Here is a 14,007-nt window from a genome sequence, read left to right on the forward strand (position 1 = left end):
TCAATCACTATCAATGTCAATACTGTCAAGTCTTGCAGCCATAGAGAAAAGTAATACAGCAGCTGATCATTTTTTTTTACTGAATTTTAGAATTTCAGGTTACTTTTCTGATTACCTATTAAGTTTAAATGAACAGAATGTCGTCCTTAAGAAAATACATCGGTAAGATAATACTTCGATAATGATGCCCATAGGCTCTTCTCTAATGATTAACTAATCCATTACGTCTTTAGATATTGGGGCTAACCTCACTGATGAAATGTATCAAGGTGTTTACCATGGATCCAAGAAGCACCATCCAGATTTGGAGAAAGTGCTAGCTCGTAGTTGGGCTAATGGGATGGATAAAATGATTATAACCGGCGGAAGCGTGACAGACAGCAAAAAAGCCATTGATCTCTCCCGAACAGATTGTAAGTGAATCTACCTGATTTCTACCGATCATAGTAAAGTAATTTAGTGTTTATTCGGTCAGAGGGTCCATGCAACTGTAATGAATCGTTATGCTTTTTTTAGCAAGGCTGTTTGCTACAGTGGGTTGTCATCCAACCAGATGTACTGAGTTTGTGGCTGACCCAGAGTCCTACCTCAACGACTTGAGGCGACTTGTAACAGACAACAAAGACAAGGTTGTGGCCATCGGAGAGTGTGGGCTGGACTATGAAAGACTGCACTTTTGTGAAAAAGATGTGCAACTAAAGTGAGTAAGTAACTATGATTCAAGTTGTATAGAGTTGAAACCAGTTTTCATTCATGGTATCCAATCAGAGGGCATCAAATGGCAGATAAATCATTATTACATACAATTAATAAAAAGGTTGCCTTCCAAAAGTGAAGGTGGGTAGGTACAAAAAATTATACTAAAAGTCATACAGCTGATAGAGCCCACTTTTTTGATAGATTTTAATTTCAGCACTCGCTAAACTCAAGTCTTCTATTTTCAGATACTTTGAAATCCAATTACAGTTGAGCCGTGAGTTCAACTTACCATTGTTCCTTCATTGCCGTGCCGCTGCTGACGATCTGGTGGAAATCTTGAACAGGAACAAGGATAATGTTGTTGGTGGTGTGGTGCACTCATTTGATGGACCTGAGGAAGCCCTGAACAAGATACTGGCAATTGGAATGTACATAGGCATCAATGGATGGTATGTTTATTCATGTAATTTTGAAACACAGTGATCTAAGTGCCAAGTACCATTCTAATAAAGGTTTACCAGCACCATCACCACTTGGCACCATCTTACTTTAACTTTTCCATGTAAAAAGTCTGTCAAACTCTATACAAAAAACACCAGTAGGCCTAAGATGCGCGCATCGACAATGACATGATATGATAAGACAATTTTCGATCACGTTGATAATTTTATCATTTTCCCTAACATGGAACCATCGATAGAAAAGTCTATCGACCGCTATCGCGTGATAACCGAATTGTTGCCATATTAAGAAAAAATTGCGTTATTATGTTGGCCAACCTTGAAATATTTTAGCTCATTCGTTCAATCTCGTTCATTTCTGCTACTAATTCGGCTAAAAACACATATGTTAAAGCAGTGAGAACGTCATTAAAAAAAAGTTATGTCAATTTTGTTGACATTACATGACTGCTTGATTGTATTTGTTTGTGTTTTTAAAATTGTATTTTTATGTTTCCAGTCTTATTTTTAATATTTCTAAAGTCAAAGTCAAAGTCAAAATTTCTTTATTTGTTTAGACTAATAAATAGTTCTTACAAATCGTCATAAAATATGCTCTTAAGGAGCCTCTACATGTCTCATAATCTTTTTACCCTACCAGCGCTTCGAGACCAACATTTGGCAAGTGCTGAGAAGAAGCGCCGCAACAAACTCAGTCACCACTGTCTGCCGGTTAATATAAATAAATAGAAATAGTAGTAGTAGGTACATTCGATTCAGGAGCAGTTACGTACGGAAAATATCAAACGAAGAGATAACCAAGTTAATGAAAAACAATGAAGAATTCCTAATCATACCGACAGTATTAAAGAATGAAGTCTTCAAAATTAACAGAATAACCGAACTCCACTACCCACCCCATAATGCGAGGTTTACAGTAATTATTCAACTTACATGAAGCAGTCAGAAAGTTTATTGAGATTTGAGAAATAAAGTTACACTCATAAGTAGCAAAGTAAGTACCTAAAGTCTAAAATATTAGCTATACTCCGCAGATCTTGATTTTCATAAGTAACAGCACCGGAGAAAAGGAAAAATATCTTTATTCCTACAAATAAGCTTTCACCTTCTTTCCTATATTTATTTCACATAGTTCTTTCACCGTGTAATAATACTGTGATCAATATTTTGTATGTAAACTTAAAATACAAATAGGATTAAGTAAATGTTTCTATTTATGAACTGTTTATGTAATTGTAATATTTATAATTGTGTTTAAATAATATTCTTTCTTTTTTCAGACAGTGGATGAAGAAGTGTGGGATTATGAGTGATTATTTCATTCTAAAGCAGACATAATCAAGTCTTGCTCACTATCATGAAAATTTACAATAACAATCAGCAAGAAAAACTTCAAGGGTACTGGCTAGGCTAACCAATTCATGGAATTCTGTTTGTATTTGAAATTATAAATAGCTATTGTAAAACAAAAGTTTTCCAAATAAAGATTTTGTAAATAATGGTTGAATTATTTTGAAATTACACTGCAATAATGAATTTATTGCCTGCGTCCAGCGCCTTTCTGCTACCATTATGATGTCGTCGGTCCACCTTGTGGGTGGACGTCCCACGCTGCGTATTCCGGTACCCGGCCTCCACCCCAGAACCTTGCTGCCCCATCGGGCAACATGGAAAGCATTGGGGGAGGCCTAAGTTCAGCAGTGGACGTCCTATGGCTGAGATGATGATGAATTTATTATAATGGAATAAATTGTACAAGATTATCATCCTGTCACATTAAAGCCCTTAAAAAAGACCACATGGAGGAATTAGATTGATAGTAATGTGGAATGTATGTATGGTATCACCATCAAGTTATAAAATTAGTAAAATTCATTTATTCTCATTGTTATTATAGCAAGTTTGATTACACATCCCACCCAATGCTAATTTCTGACAATGACCTTGCCACTGTTTGATGTAGACACAAGAAGCTCGGTCACCACATTCCGCCCCATTTTCAATAATTTTACAAGATTATGTACAGATGTAAGTAGGTACTTAAATCAAGCTAAACACTGTGGGGTATCTCACGACATTTGCAACTTAATATGTATTGTCTGATGTACTGTTGACTGCCTACCTAAGTAGGTAAGTAATGGTTATTTTACAAGGTAGGTAGTGTAATAATTAATATGTAGGTGGGACTGTGGGAGCACTAAGATTTTGCAGCTAGCGATTATAAACTGTCGCAAGATTCGCCTCACACTGATAAACTCTTGAACTAGAACTCAATCTCCACCTAGAAGTAAAAGTATCACAAAGGTGCTAGATTCCTTTCTTTGAATTTTACTAGCCTCAAATTAGTCGTAAAATGTAATTTACCATTATAAATGATAAATAAATAGAGTTAAAGTAGCTTGCAAAAAAGTTAATCTCCTATCGTCTTGCTATCGTGGGCAAGGATCGAGGACGATAAAAACACCACATCCTATCCTATCGTGATGTCAAAATATGATATAGTTAGCGCTTCATGTTAGGGCTTGCCAGGTTTATCACAAAAAAAAAACAAATCTATCACTATCACATTTTGACAGATGACATGATAATTTTCGGGGTGCCATGTTAGCGCCGATAGATAAAACGATATAGTGACGTCAAAATCGATATAACGCCGCGATAGCAGTTTATCACGGCGCGCATCTTAGCCCTGCAGGTTAAGATTAAAGTAAGGCGGTGCAACTCAGCTTCAGTGTGGCTTTGATCTTGCCTTGCCATATTTTATGGTCTACATTTAATATTGCTATGTTTTGTAACAGCTGAATAAAAATCTTAAAATACCTCCAACCTAATGATTTTCCTCATCCTATTATTTTATACAAGACTTATTATAGTAAGCTATTATTTTCAGTTCACTCAGAACAGAAGAAAATCTGGAAGTAGCCTCAAAAATACCAAGAGATAGGCTGATGATAGAGACCGACTGCCCTTGGTGTGAAGTGAAACAAACCCACCCTGGTTTCAAGCATGTGGCTACAAAATTTCCATCGGTGAAGAAAGAAAAATACTCAGTGGACTCAGAAAATCAAGTGAAAGGAAGAAATGAACCAGTGAACATAGTGTAATGTATTTTAAACAATTTTATTTGGCGTCAATAAAAATCAACTGTGGATAAGCCCATGGGTGAAATGCAATGCAACTATGTAAAAATGTCTAATTTAAAATAATGTTTTTGTTTCAGACATGTCCTGGAGATCTTGGCTGCTATCAGGAAGGAGAATATTGATGAATTAGCAAATGCTATTTATGAAAATACTAATAGATTATTCTTTTCTAATAATAAATAAATATTTTTTATCAATTTGTTTAATTTCAAGACTTTAAAACTTAAATGGGGAATTGATAATTAAACATAACAAATTCGAATTTATATCGTATATTTAAAAACACACAATCATTCATCAACACAAATAAATATACTACAAAAAAACTTACAGCTCTACACTCTTGTAACTCTAAAACAATTTCATAGATGATTCCTGTTATTAGAAGCTATATGATAAGTATAACCAAAAGGTAACTTGGTGTAAAAGTAAAATTCAAGACATAAATGCATCGTTAGGAATGTGTTTTCGAAATACTGATCATTTTAATTTAAATGTCATGGACGTAAGTTTAAAAATATATTAAATTTTGTTCCTTTGATGATATGATTAATTTATTGCATTAATGACATGAATAAGATCAACAATATTTAAAAACTATAGATCTTTCGTTGCAACTACTAAATGAGAATTATTGTACTCATTTAAAAATAAGATTCTCGTAAACAGCGAAAATATTTCTTTTGGGGTTGTGCAAATGGAGGATTGATTGTTAAAACATTAAAAATTAATATTAAAAATTTGTGCTATGAACTTAAACCATTACTACAAATATTCTGAAATACAATGTAGAATGGGGTTTTGTTACTAAAATAGTGATAAATAACATAAATATTGCTTTTGGTATACTAAAATATTGACTGTCACAAACATTTTGACGAAGAAATTGGCAATTCTCCATTTGCAGTGTTAAATGATATCAGATAAATTATGGAAGGTGCCCCCTTCAGGGTATCTCAGAGTACAAGTGCACCTGTTTCCTGAACCAGTGGAAGTAGGTAGACATGTGGTCCCTGGTGACATTGATAGCTGTTTGCGTTTTGTTCTGTAGTATCTCTGGCGCCCATTCTCCTCTGAAATAGAAAGATAAAGGTTTTGTAAAAACCTTGCCTCTAATAAACAAAATTAACCATTACATTCCAGTTACAAATACAAAAAACCAACTTACATGAACACTTTAGTAGCCAGGTAGTCGGAGGACAATGTGTAGTACTGAATAGTAAACTTCTTAACAGCAGAGTATCCAATTAATGTATAATTCTGGACATTGTCGATCAGTCCTGGAACATACTGCTCTATCGTGGCCACAACAATTGGTGTTTTCGCTGCGACAAACTCTTGTATGTTTGCATAGAGCACACTGACTTTGTTGCAGGCTACAGTGAAGAGATCTTTGGAGAGCTGAATATACGGTTTGCATATCTCGATCGTCTGTGCGTAGTACACTGGGGTGTTGGTTTCCAGCCAAATATATCCTCGGGCGGACGTGGAGAGAGTCTTCTGCCATGCGTGCTGACTCTGCTCTAAGATCCCAAGATCTTTAAATAGCTTCCCTGTTGCGCTTTCTGTAAAAATATTATTGAGGTTAGCAGTACGTTCTTATTGGTGGTCAAGCTGTAGATCCTATCTACACAGGAGTTGCAGCAGTGGGAACGAGTTTGGTGTCATTCTTAATTTAATTTGATGATGATTTAATTTAGAGGATAGAAATATACAGAAACTTACTTGGGAAGTCACCAGCTCTCGAAACATCATATGCCACCAATCCAATGATACTCAAAAGCACAACGAAAATGGCCTTTATCCACGGAAAACTTCTAGTACTCGTCATCCTGTCTAGAATATCCTGTAAAAAGAAATTTTTAGTTTAAAACTTGTTCAGAAAAATCCACCTGACCAATCTCTTTAGAGAAAGTTGTTGAGCAACCTTCTTTTATGGTAATACACAACTGATTTATAAATTTTGAGAAGTTTTATATCAATGTAAAATGAAATCTATGTTCTAAAGTCCACAAAGGCATCAGCACAATAACACAATATTTAGTGATAAGTATTAGCTTTTGAAATACATTAATGCAATTAATTTTTTTATAAACCAGACAGTATTTGAGACAAAAGTGCCTACCTGTACTAACAAAAGAAATCAGGAATTTTAACCAAATAAAGAGTTCTATTTGTTAGAAAACTGGTCCTTTGCAATGTTAGTTAACACACAGACTGCTCCCTGCCGGGTTATCTTTAGTACACAAAGTTATCACACCCAATAACTATCTAATTAATGATGTCATGAACTCTAATGACATTCATCGATTTCTTTGTTTACTGGAGTTAATAAATGGATATTACAAAACAAAATGTTACTCATGTCATTTAACTTTACCTTTTCTTATATTGTAAAATGCACTCGGAAATTATTAGTTACACAAAAAGCAACATACCTACATCAAGTTTACTTTTATCCTGTTACTATTATTGACTAAGGAATGTGGAAAATAAGTATAAATATATTTTAGATTTCAGGTAATTAATAGCAGAAGAGTAAGAATATTGAATTAGCCTAGCATTAATATATTTTTGACTGAGTATTCGTAAAAATAACACTTCACTGGTGAAAAATATTTCTGGTTACCTGGATATTTATTTCATCTAACACTTGTGGAGCTTACAGATTCCAATCAACGGCGGTCGTTTACAACATAGTAACGGATATTAACACGCTATTTACGGTTATCGCGGTTGGGTGCTTTCTACACACGCACAAAGTGGTTTTTCTAGTTTCATTCAACAAATACGACGGACCAACGCGAAGCACTACGCGATACGCCCTACTGGCCAACACATCACTCCGTCAAATAAGTAATTCATAAATATAACAAATTATTAATAATTCATTGATTGAATTTCTCATATTTACCTAAACGTTTGGACGATTTTTCATTCGATGCGAAGCAAATAAAATAATTTCAACTTCAACGCCAACAAAAATGTCGCCCTACTTTTTTTTTAAACTATGACATGACATGACACTGACGTGGTGTGAGCACATTCAGCCAGAGAAATTTAATAAGATAGGATGCGTTCACACGCGTTATTTGTTAAGTGAAACAATATTGCAGTAATTAAAGTTATAATTGCTTTGCAGTTTTTTAAGCAAATAATATAATGAATAGTACGGAATTTATGTATTACTTATGTAGAAAATATAAAATCTACTGTTTGATTGGCTACTAGGAAAATATGTTACGATTTAGCAACTTTGTACAAAAAGTGTATACCTGCGAAAAATCTAAACTCATTACTTGAAATACGTATTAAAGTCACTGACCTGGCATATCTTGGAGGTTCTGACGACAGTCTCGTCCTTCTTCTTGCCCTTCAGAGCGTCCCCGCTCACTTCCCGGAACTGGACGACTGTGGTCTTCAGCGATTTGCGCTTCAGTCGTGGGCTTACTTCTGCCCAGTTGCTGTCTAAAGTGGAAATAGTTTGTTTTAAATATTTGCCCGCTTTCATCTAGCCAACTTCGTGAGACAGGAGAAAGAATTTGAGAGCTATCCAAAAAAAATACGGCGATACGATTTCGATACGATCAGACGCGATTAATCGATACAATGTGTGACAACCCTAAAGAATATAAACGGGTGTCCACACAATTTTTCACGGATTAATTTGATTTGTACAATGAAATGATGCGGATATTTGTTCCACTTATCACCATATTTTTTCCAATTTATGAGTTTCAAGACACAATACACGATATCTTTCAAATAAAATATCAAGACAACTTACTAATATAATCGAGCAGTGTGGCCGACTGCTTGGTACATTTGTGGAACAGCTGTCGCCAGGTGGCATTGCACGAGTCGTCTCTGACCAGACAGTCGACCAGGCTCTCCACCAGGACTTTATTGTAGGCGTCTAGATTCGACCCACTGAGGTACTGATTGGGCAGCTTCTTCATTATCTGATTGAACGTTACTTGTAACTTATTGCCACTCTTATTGAAATATATATCCTGGAATGAAGAAAGAGGATTAGAAATGTAATAAAAATATACAACTGATATAGTTTTCTTAATTCATGTAAGATCATAGTGGTTAGGGCAATAAACACATAATGCAGTGAAGTGTGCACCAGATACTTTACCAGGCATTTATATGTTTTTTTAAATGGATAAAATTAAATCAGATTATTCTAAAAATGTAACGACAATGTCGGTCATCTTCATAATATCTTCCACCCGAGACAAGGGGCAAAATGTGACAGTTGTAATTCGAAATTTCGGCCTTTTTACCCGACTGCGCCAAAAGGACGGTTATATTTTTGGTATAGATTTACTTTGCTCCGTGAAGAGATTCGAATTTCGGAGCGGTCAAAAGTGCCACTTAGGGGATAAGTTTTATCTAAATAATGCAGTAACCAACTCACCTTATATTTACTTAATTGGTTGATAAGGTCACTTGATAATTCTTTGGACAGATAATTCTTCTTGGCATTCACCATATCAAACATGGCCAGAAGTTGGTCCTGGCTGACTTTCGTGGCGTCCATATCTGCGTGGCAATCGAGCAACGTGCCAAGGTAGGCCACGACGTACTTAGAGTAATTCTTCAGTTCTATAATTGGCAGGAACAGCTCTTGCCACGCTGTAATAAGTGTTTTAATATTAATTTCAACAAAAAGTGAAACTGATTCAGTTTATCGATCAAATAATGCATATTCAATGAAATAAACGACTATCGTATCGCATACACAATGCATTTTATAATGCAGCTGTAAATCACATCAGATAGATGAAATGCAACAAATCAATCAGTTCATCAATAAATAAAATAATTTTTACTTTTGATCCACTAATGAAATATTAACGTTAAATATTGGAGTAAACAACTACAACCTTTTACTTGCAGCAAAAGGCACTAACTAGTGCTCTACCTAAGATAGTGTCAGACACCTTTGCGGCAGATAACTGATAAGTTCATCATCGAAAGGTGTTATCTTGACATGTTATTACATTTTTAACCGATGAACTGAACTTATCTCTTACACCTTAGAGTTTAATTTGGACTGTAGTAGGTATCAAAAAGTTGGTATGCTAAATTTTATAAGAAAAACATGGTGGAATAATAAATTCTGAGGCAGTCAGCAATGACAAAATTAGATATTTAGCTGTGTCATTTACAGAGACATTTTTCTCTTTTGAGACTTAAAACGCAATCAAATATTAGAGGTCGCGCAACAAGAGTTGAGGCAATCAACACAAGCAAAAATTTTTATGTACGCTTGTCACGTTTACGTCTTGCGTATTCCGACTAATTGGGTGTTCTGAATTCAAATATTACATCAGTGTAAGTATGTGATCGTCTCAACTTTTATTGAGCGTCCTATAACCAAGTATCAAATTTGTCAAAGGTACCTTTCACTCCCACAGCAAAATCGCTTAGGCCTCCCTGGCCAAAGGCCCACAGCAGAGTCAGGCCAATCGGCGGGCGGTTCTGGTACGAGTTGCGGAGACTCGCACTCTTCGCTACAGACGCTACGCAGAATTCTGGGTACGCCTTTGCTAGCATTTGAAGGAGCAGTCTGTGTCCGTTCACGGATTGTGCTGGACATAGAATATGTCAGTTAAATAATGATTATATTTAGTAAAACATGAGTATGATTGTAAGTCAGGGTCATTATACTACGTGCAGCAAGTTAAAAGGTGAATGACTACCTACTTTCACTAAAAATATTAAGTAATTTCATGGTCTTAGTGTAGGTCTAGGTTAATTGTTTTTTACAGAATCATTCATTCATGTTTCATTTAAAATTACATTTATGCAAAAGAAACAGTTGTTTCAATACTGTATTTAAAAGAGTAGCATTCTCATAAAAATAATGTCTTTTACACTTTGTTTACATATTACATGAGAATGTCACATTGAAAAAGAGATAAGAAAATTGTAATTGATGCCAATGTTATAAAAGTAGTTTTTATAATGTAAATATGCTGGAAAAGTACCTGTTTCATATTATCAGGTTAAAAGTATATTATGAGGAAAGGTCTATCTAAATGTGTGAAATTATAATATAAAATTAGGTCCACATTGTATAACTGCCTAAATTGTAAGATCTAATGTGAATGCTAATGTGGTTATGCAATAAACGATTGAGTATTGAGTAAAAATATTTTTCCAATTTATAACACTTAAAAAAATAAACAAATAATAACCTACCTCTGCTCATATCATTTGCCAAAGTTGTGAGTGTAACATCGTAGAATAATTGAGCATTGGCCTTTCCTGCATCTTGCAAAACCTTTTCTAGGCTGCTTTGGATCTCGTCAGGCACAACTGATAACGGATAGTCTAGATTGTAATTTCCAAAAGTGGGGTCATCCACGTCTATTTGAATTTTAGAATTGAGGAAATTGGCCACTTCTTTTAGCCAGACAAGTGGTGCGTTTGAGAACCTAAGTTTGTTACTTGCTATGATTGAGGCTAGTTCGGAAGGGTCGATCTGAAAACAAAGTGTACAAACAGATAAGTGTGTTGATATTTTAAAATATTAGAAAAGTAACTATCTTTAAATAAATACTTTTTTCTTTTAACAGTTTTTTAATGCACAAGTTTCACTCTGAAACTGTGACATAATATCAACATAAAATGAGGTAAAAGTAGAAATAAGATACAAATTCAGAGCACACAACAAAAGCATTGTGCAACAGTTACATCATCAGCTTATATTATCAGAAAAGGAGGTCATCTGTTAATTTTATGTAAGAAAACTACTTTGTATTGTAGCAAGTATGTCAGAGATGCATTGAGTAGTTAAATTATACTTTAGTCCATAAGTTATGCTAACTTTTAGAATAGTTATTTACTTTTTTTATAATTTGAATAATGCATAAAGAGCTGGTGCATAAAATTTTACCAGTCAGGTCTTTGTAAAATGAATTGTTTAATTAATTGATCATAGAGATCTCCTGATAGAGACCTGATGTCGTGCCCTGAGTGCCCAAGCAACTGCACTCAGGAGGATTTGATGAGTGCTGCTGACAATGCCACTCTTGTGGCAGCAGTCGACACGAAAAGAAGAAGAATTGATCATAAAAAATCTGTGTACTCTTTATTCTTGTCTGTACACTACACATTAATATACCTGGGTTACTAGGTAATAGTTTGTTTTTATTAAAAACTAAAATACTTATTATAGTCGACAGCATATCAAGCTAAACAGCTTCTTATTTAGTTGCAATAGGTGCTATTTTGCAACACAAATGATGATGTGCAGTCGTCAGTACGAATAAGGCTACATACCAACTCTAAAGCATCATCAATAGTTTTGGGCGGCTTTGGTTTAGGAGGCTCCGCTTTCTTGTCCTGCTGCTTCTTAGATTTCTTATCGCCTTCCTTCTTTTTGTCTTTAGATGGCTTCTTGTCATCGTCCACCACCATTCCAGCGTAAAAAGATTTGATCTCCGAGTGAGGAACTGGAAACATAATTGTAAATTTTATTACTGCTGCACCCACTTTTATGTTATCAATAATCCATGTACTCACTATGTAATGCATTCAACTGTTACTTTTGAAGAAATTATCTAATGTTTACCTTCAATGAAATTAATTTAATTTTTATTATATCAATAGGTGTAAACACTTGGTTGTTTTAGACTTTGCCATAGAAGAAATAGAGAACTAAGATAAAGAGGGTACAGAAAATGCATCAACTACAGAAACATAAGGTTATGGGACTCACCGACATCCTCAAGTTTCGGCCCATTTTTGATAGATTTTTTTACATCTTCCTTCGATTTAACTTTACCGTTTTGAGACTTCTTATTCTTCCCAACAACTTCCCATTGACCGCTCGACATGTTGTTATATTTTTATTGGAATAAATCCGTTTTTTGTAAATATAGGGAAAGCGAAGTTACACGTCAAAATGAAATAGCACAAAACGTCAAACAAAAATTGAGTGGATTGGAACGGAATCCTGTGATTGGTCAAAAAATTCCAGTTGGACAAAACCATGAAGCTACAGATAAAAATGGAGGGCAAAGTTGGGAACAAAACTTGAGTCAAATACCTACTTATATCTATCTCGCTCTCTGTGGCCCTACCTCTCTTTTTAGTGTGAACTGTAGTATTGCTATCTTCTTATTTAAATCTCCTTGTAAATTCTTCGAAATAGCCAATTCACTAACCAAATAAGAAGTTAAATAAATAAATAATTAATATTTGAAACTTAGATTACCTAGTTAAATAAAAAATCACAAAATTGTCGGCCATTTAGGCTTAATGTGTTGGCGAATCAGGGAATTACAATCCCAATTTCTGAGGTATCGGTAATGTGGCAACATCGGCCGAATCCGGCCCATCATGGCGGTTGTTTACTATGCAGTTGATTTCGTTTGAGATTTTTCAAGGGACCTTATCATTGTTTTGTCTGAAGAAATGGTGCAAAATTGTATAGTGCGTGGTTGCGGTAGTTCGTGTTGTCCTGGAAGTGATATAAAATTCCACGCGTAAGTGTTTATTTCGTGATTTCTGACAGTGGATCATTGTTAACATATTTCTTTGTATTTTCACAGTAATTACTTCCTAAAACGTTTTACCAGTATTTAAACTTATTATTAAATGTTACATATGTCAAGAAAAAGAAGATTTTACATTGAGTTTCATTGACTTTGAGCAAATTTAAAATTTTTGTTTCTATAAGACATTTTGAAGTAGTATGACCATATTGAGGATATATCTGGGACTTTCTGTGGGACCTTACTTATCTAATTTTGCATAATGTTTTCTACGGCCGTTTACTGTAATCAATCCATATCCAAATCCGTCTGTCAACTGCCAAATTAAAATCTGTTTTCTATCAAATATCCACAGTTTTCGATGCCTTTACACTTTCTTAATGTTGTAATTCATCTTAAAACAAAAACATCGAAAACCTTTTTTCATAATCATATTAAGTGCACTTTATCAAGACACACTGTTTAAACGTAAATCAGTCTTTGTCGTCCTGAGAAAAATAAATAAAAGGTTACCCTACTTAGAAAGAGAGAGCCTGCCCACAGAGAGCGAGATAGTGATACATAGGTTGTGCTTCAAGTAGGTATTCTAAGTCTGGCCTCCATTTTTATCTTTAGCTTCATGGACAAAACGTGGCAGGAGGATAAAATGCATTCCGTTGCAAGTTGCATTACTGATAAAGATACTAGCGTAAAATTGTTTTAAAAAAGCTAGTAAATAATCATGTTAATAAATATAGTTCTATGTGCAATTTAGTAAAACAATACAGTATAGAAATTTGAAATTAAAATAGTCGTCGCAAAATAATATAATTATCAATACTGAAATTATGTGAAATGGAACGTTACGTAGTGATGTGCCACAGCACATTTAGTAATAACTGTATTATTCACTTAAAATGAAGTTAATACTTCTCATAGTTTTCAAATGTAATTAATTAAATAATTTAGACTAGCTTTATAGTAAGCAACAGTATTTATGAATTGAAAATTAATTTCTACTTCAGACTGGTTGATTGATTGTTCTACACAGCCCGTAATAGTTAAACGAATTGAATCGTAATGTAATCGTACCGTCGTCTTAAACTTTTAATACGCTTTTGACATAACATGCAATGTATGTCATTCATTCATGAGAATGTCTCCAACTTCCTCATTGGCCCTAGAGCAATTCCAAGTATACCATCAATA

The 14,007-nt window shown here is 34.5% G+C and overlaps 2 protein-coding genes and 1 long non-coding RNA gene across 3 annotated transcripts; 2 read left to right on the forward strand and 1 right to left on the reverse strand.

Annotated features, from left to right (window-relative positions):
- Positions 1-31: 31 nt before the first annotated feature.
- LOC114361690 (putative deoxyribonuclease TATDN1) lies at positions 32-4,496 on the forward strand. Its single transcript, XM_028316819.1, has 6 exons — positions 32-162; positions 234-413; positions 517-700; positions 945-1,148; positions 4,051-4,260; positions 4,381-4,496. Exons 1-6 carry the CDS (start codon positions 129-131, stop codon positions 4,484-4,486), a joined length of 918 nt encoding a protein of 305 aa, XP_028172620.1. The 5' UTR covers positions 32-128; the 3' UTR covers positions 4,487-4,496.
- LOC114361692 (uncharacterized) lies at positions 1,910-2,659 on the forward strand. Its single transcript, XR_003656617.1, has 2 exons — positions 1,910-2,154; positions 2,441-2,659. It is a non-coding gene; the product is annotated as an uncharacterized LOC114361692 (long non-coding RNA).
- Positions 4,497-4,653: 157 nt separating the features above from the next.
- Positions 4,654-12,280, reverse strand: Tmem214 (Transmembrane protein 214). Its single transcript, XM_028316814.1, has 10 exons — positions 12,042-12,280; positions 11,603-11,775; positions 10,520-10,802; positions 9,718-9,906; positions 8,730-8,947; positions 8,091-8,316; positions 7,629-7,771; positions 6,029-6,149; positions 5,472-5,868; positions 4,654-5,376 (listed from the first exon to the last, which is right to left on the reverse strand). The coding sequence occupies exons 1-10, from the start codon at positions 12,157-12,159 to the stop codon at positions 5,250-5,252; spliced, it is 1,995 nt and encodes a 664-aa protein (XP_028172615.1). The 5' UTR covers positions 12,160-12,280; the 3' UTR covers positions 4,654-5,249.
- Between the last annotated feature and the right edge of the window lie 1,727 nt (positions 12,281-14,007).

This window comes from Ostrinia furnacalis, unplaced genomic scaffold (genome assembly GCF_004193835.3).
Source record: "Ostrinia furnacalis isolate ACB-3 unplaced genomic scaffold, ASM419383v2 OfSCF5881, whole genome shotgun sequence".
NCBI lineage: Eukaryota > Metazoa > Arthropoda > Insecta > Lepidoptera > Crambidae > Ostrinia > Ostrinia furnacalis.

Bases quoted from the DNA above. Each gene is read 5' to 3' on its own strand.
- LOC114361690 (XM_028316819.1), top strand. From the start codon at position 129: ATGAACAGAATGTCGTCCTTAAGAAAATACATCG. The intron at 414-516 runs GTAAGTGAATCT...TGCTTTTTTTAG, and splicing joins TGATCTCTCCCGAACAGATT to CAAGGCTGTTTGCTACAGTG. The intron at 4,261-4,380 runs GTAATGTATTTT...TTTTTGTTTCAG, and splicing joins AATGAACCAGTGAACATAGT to ACATGTCCTGGAGATCTTGG.
- Tmem214 (XM_028316814.1), bottom strand. From the start codon at position 12,159: ATGTCGAGCGGTCAATGGGAAGTTGTTGGGAAGAATAAGAAGTCTCAA. The intron at 8,948-9,717 runs GTACCTTTGACA...CACTTATTACAG, and splicing joins TTTTGCTGTGGGAGTGAAAG to CGTGGCAAGAGCTGTTCCTG. The intron at 5,869-6,028 runs GTAAGTTTCTGT...ATATTTTTACAG, and splicing joins GAGAGCTGGTGACTTCCCAA to AAAGCGCAACAGGGAAGCTA.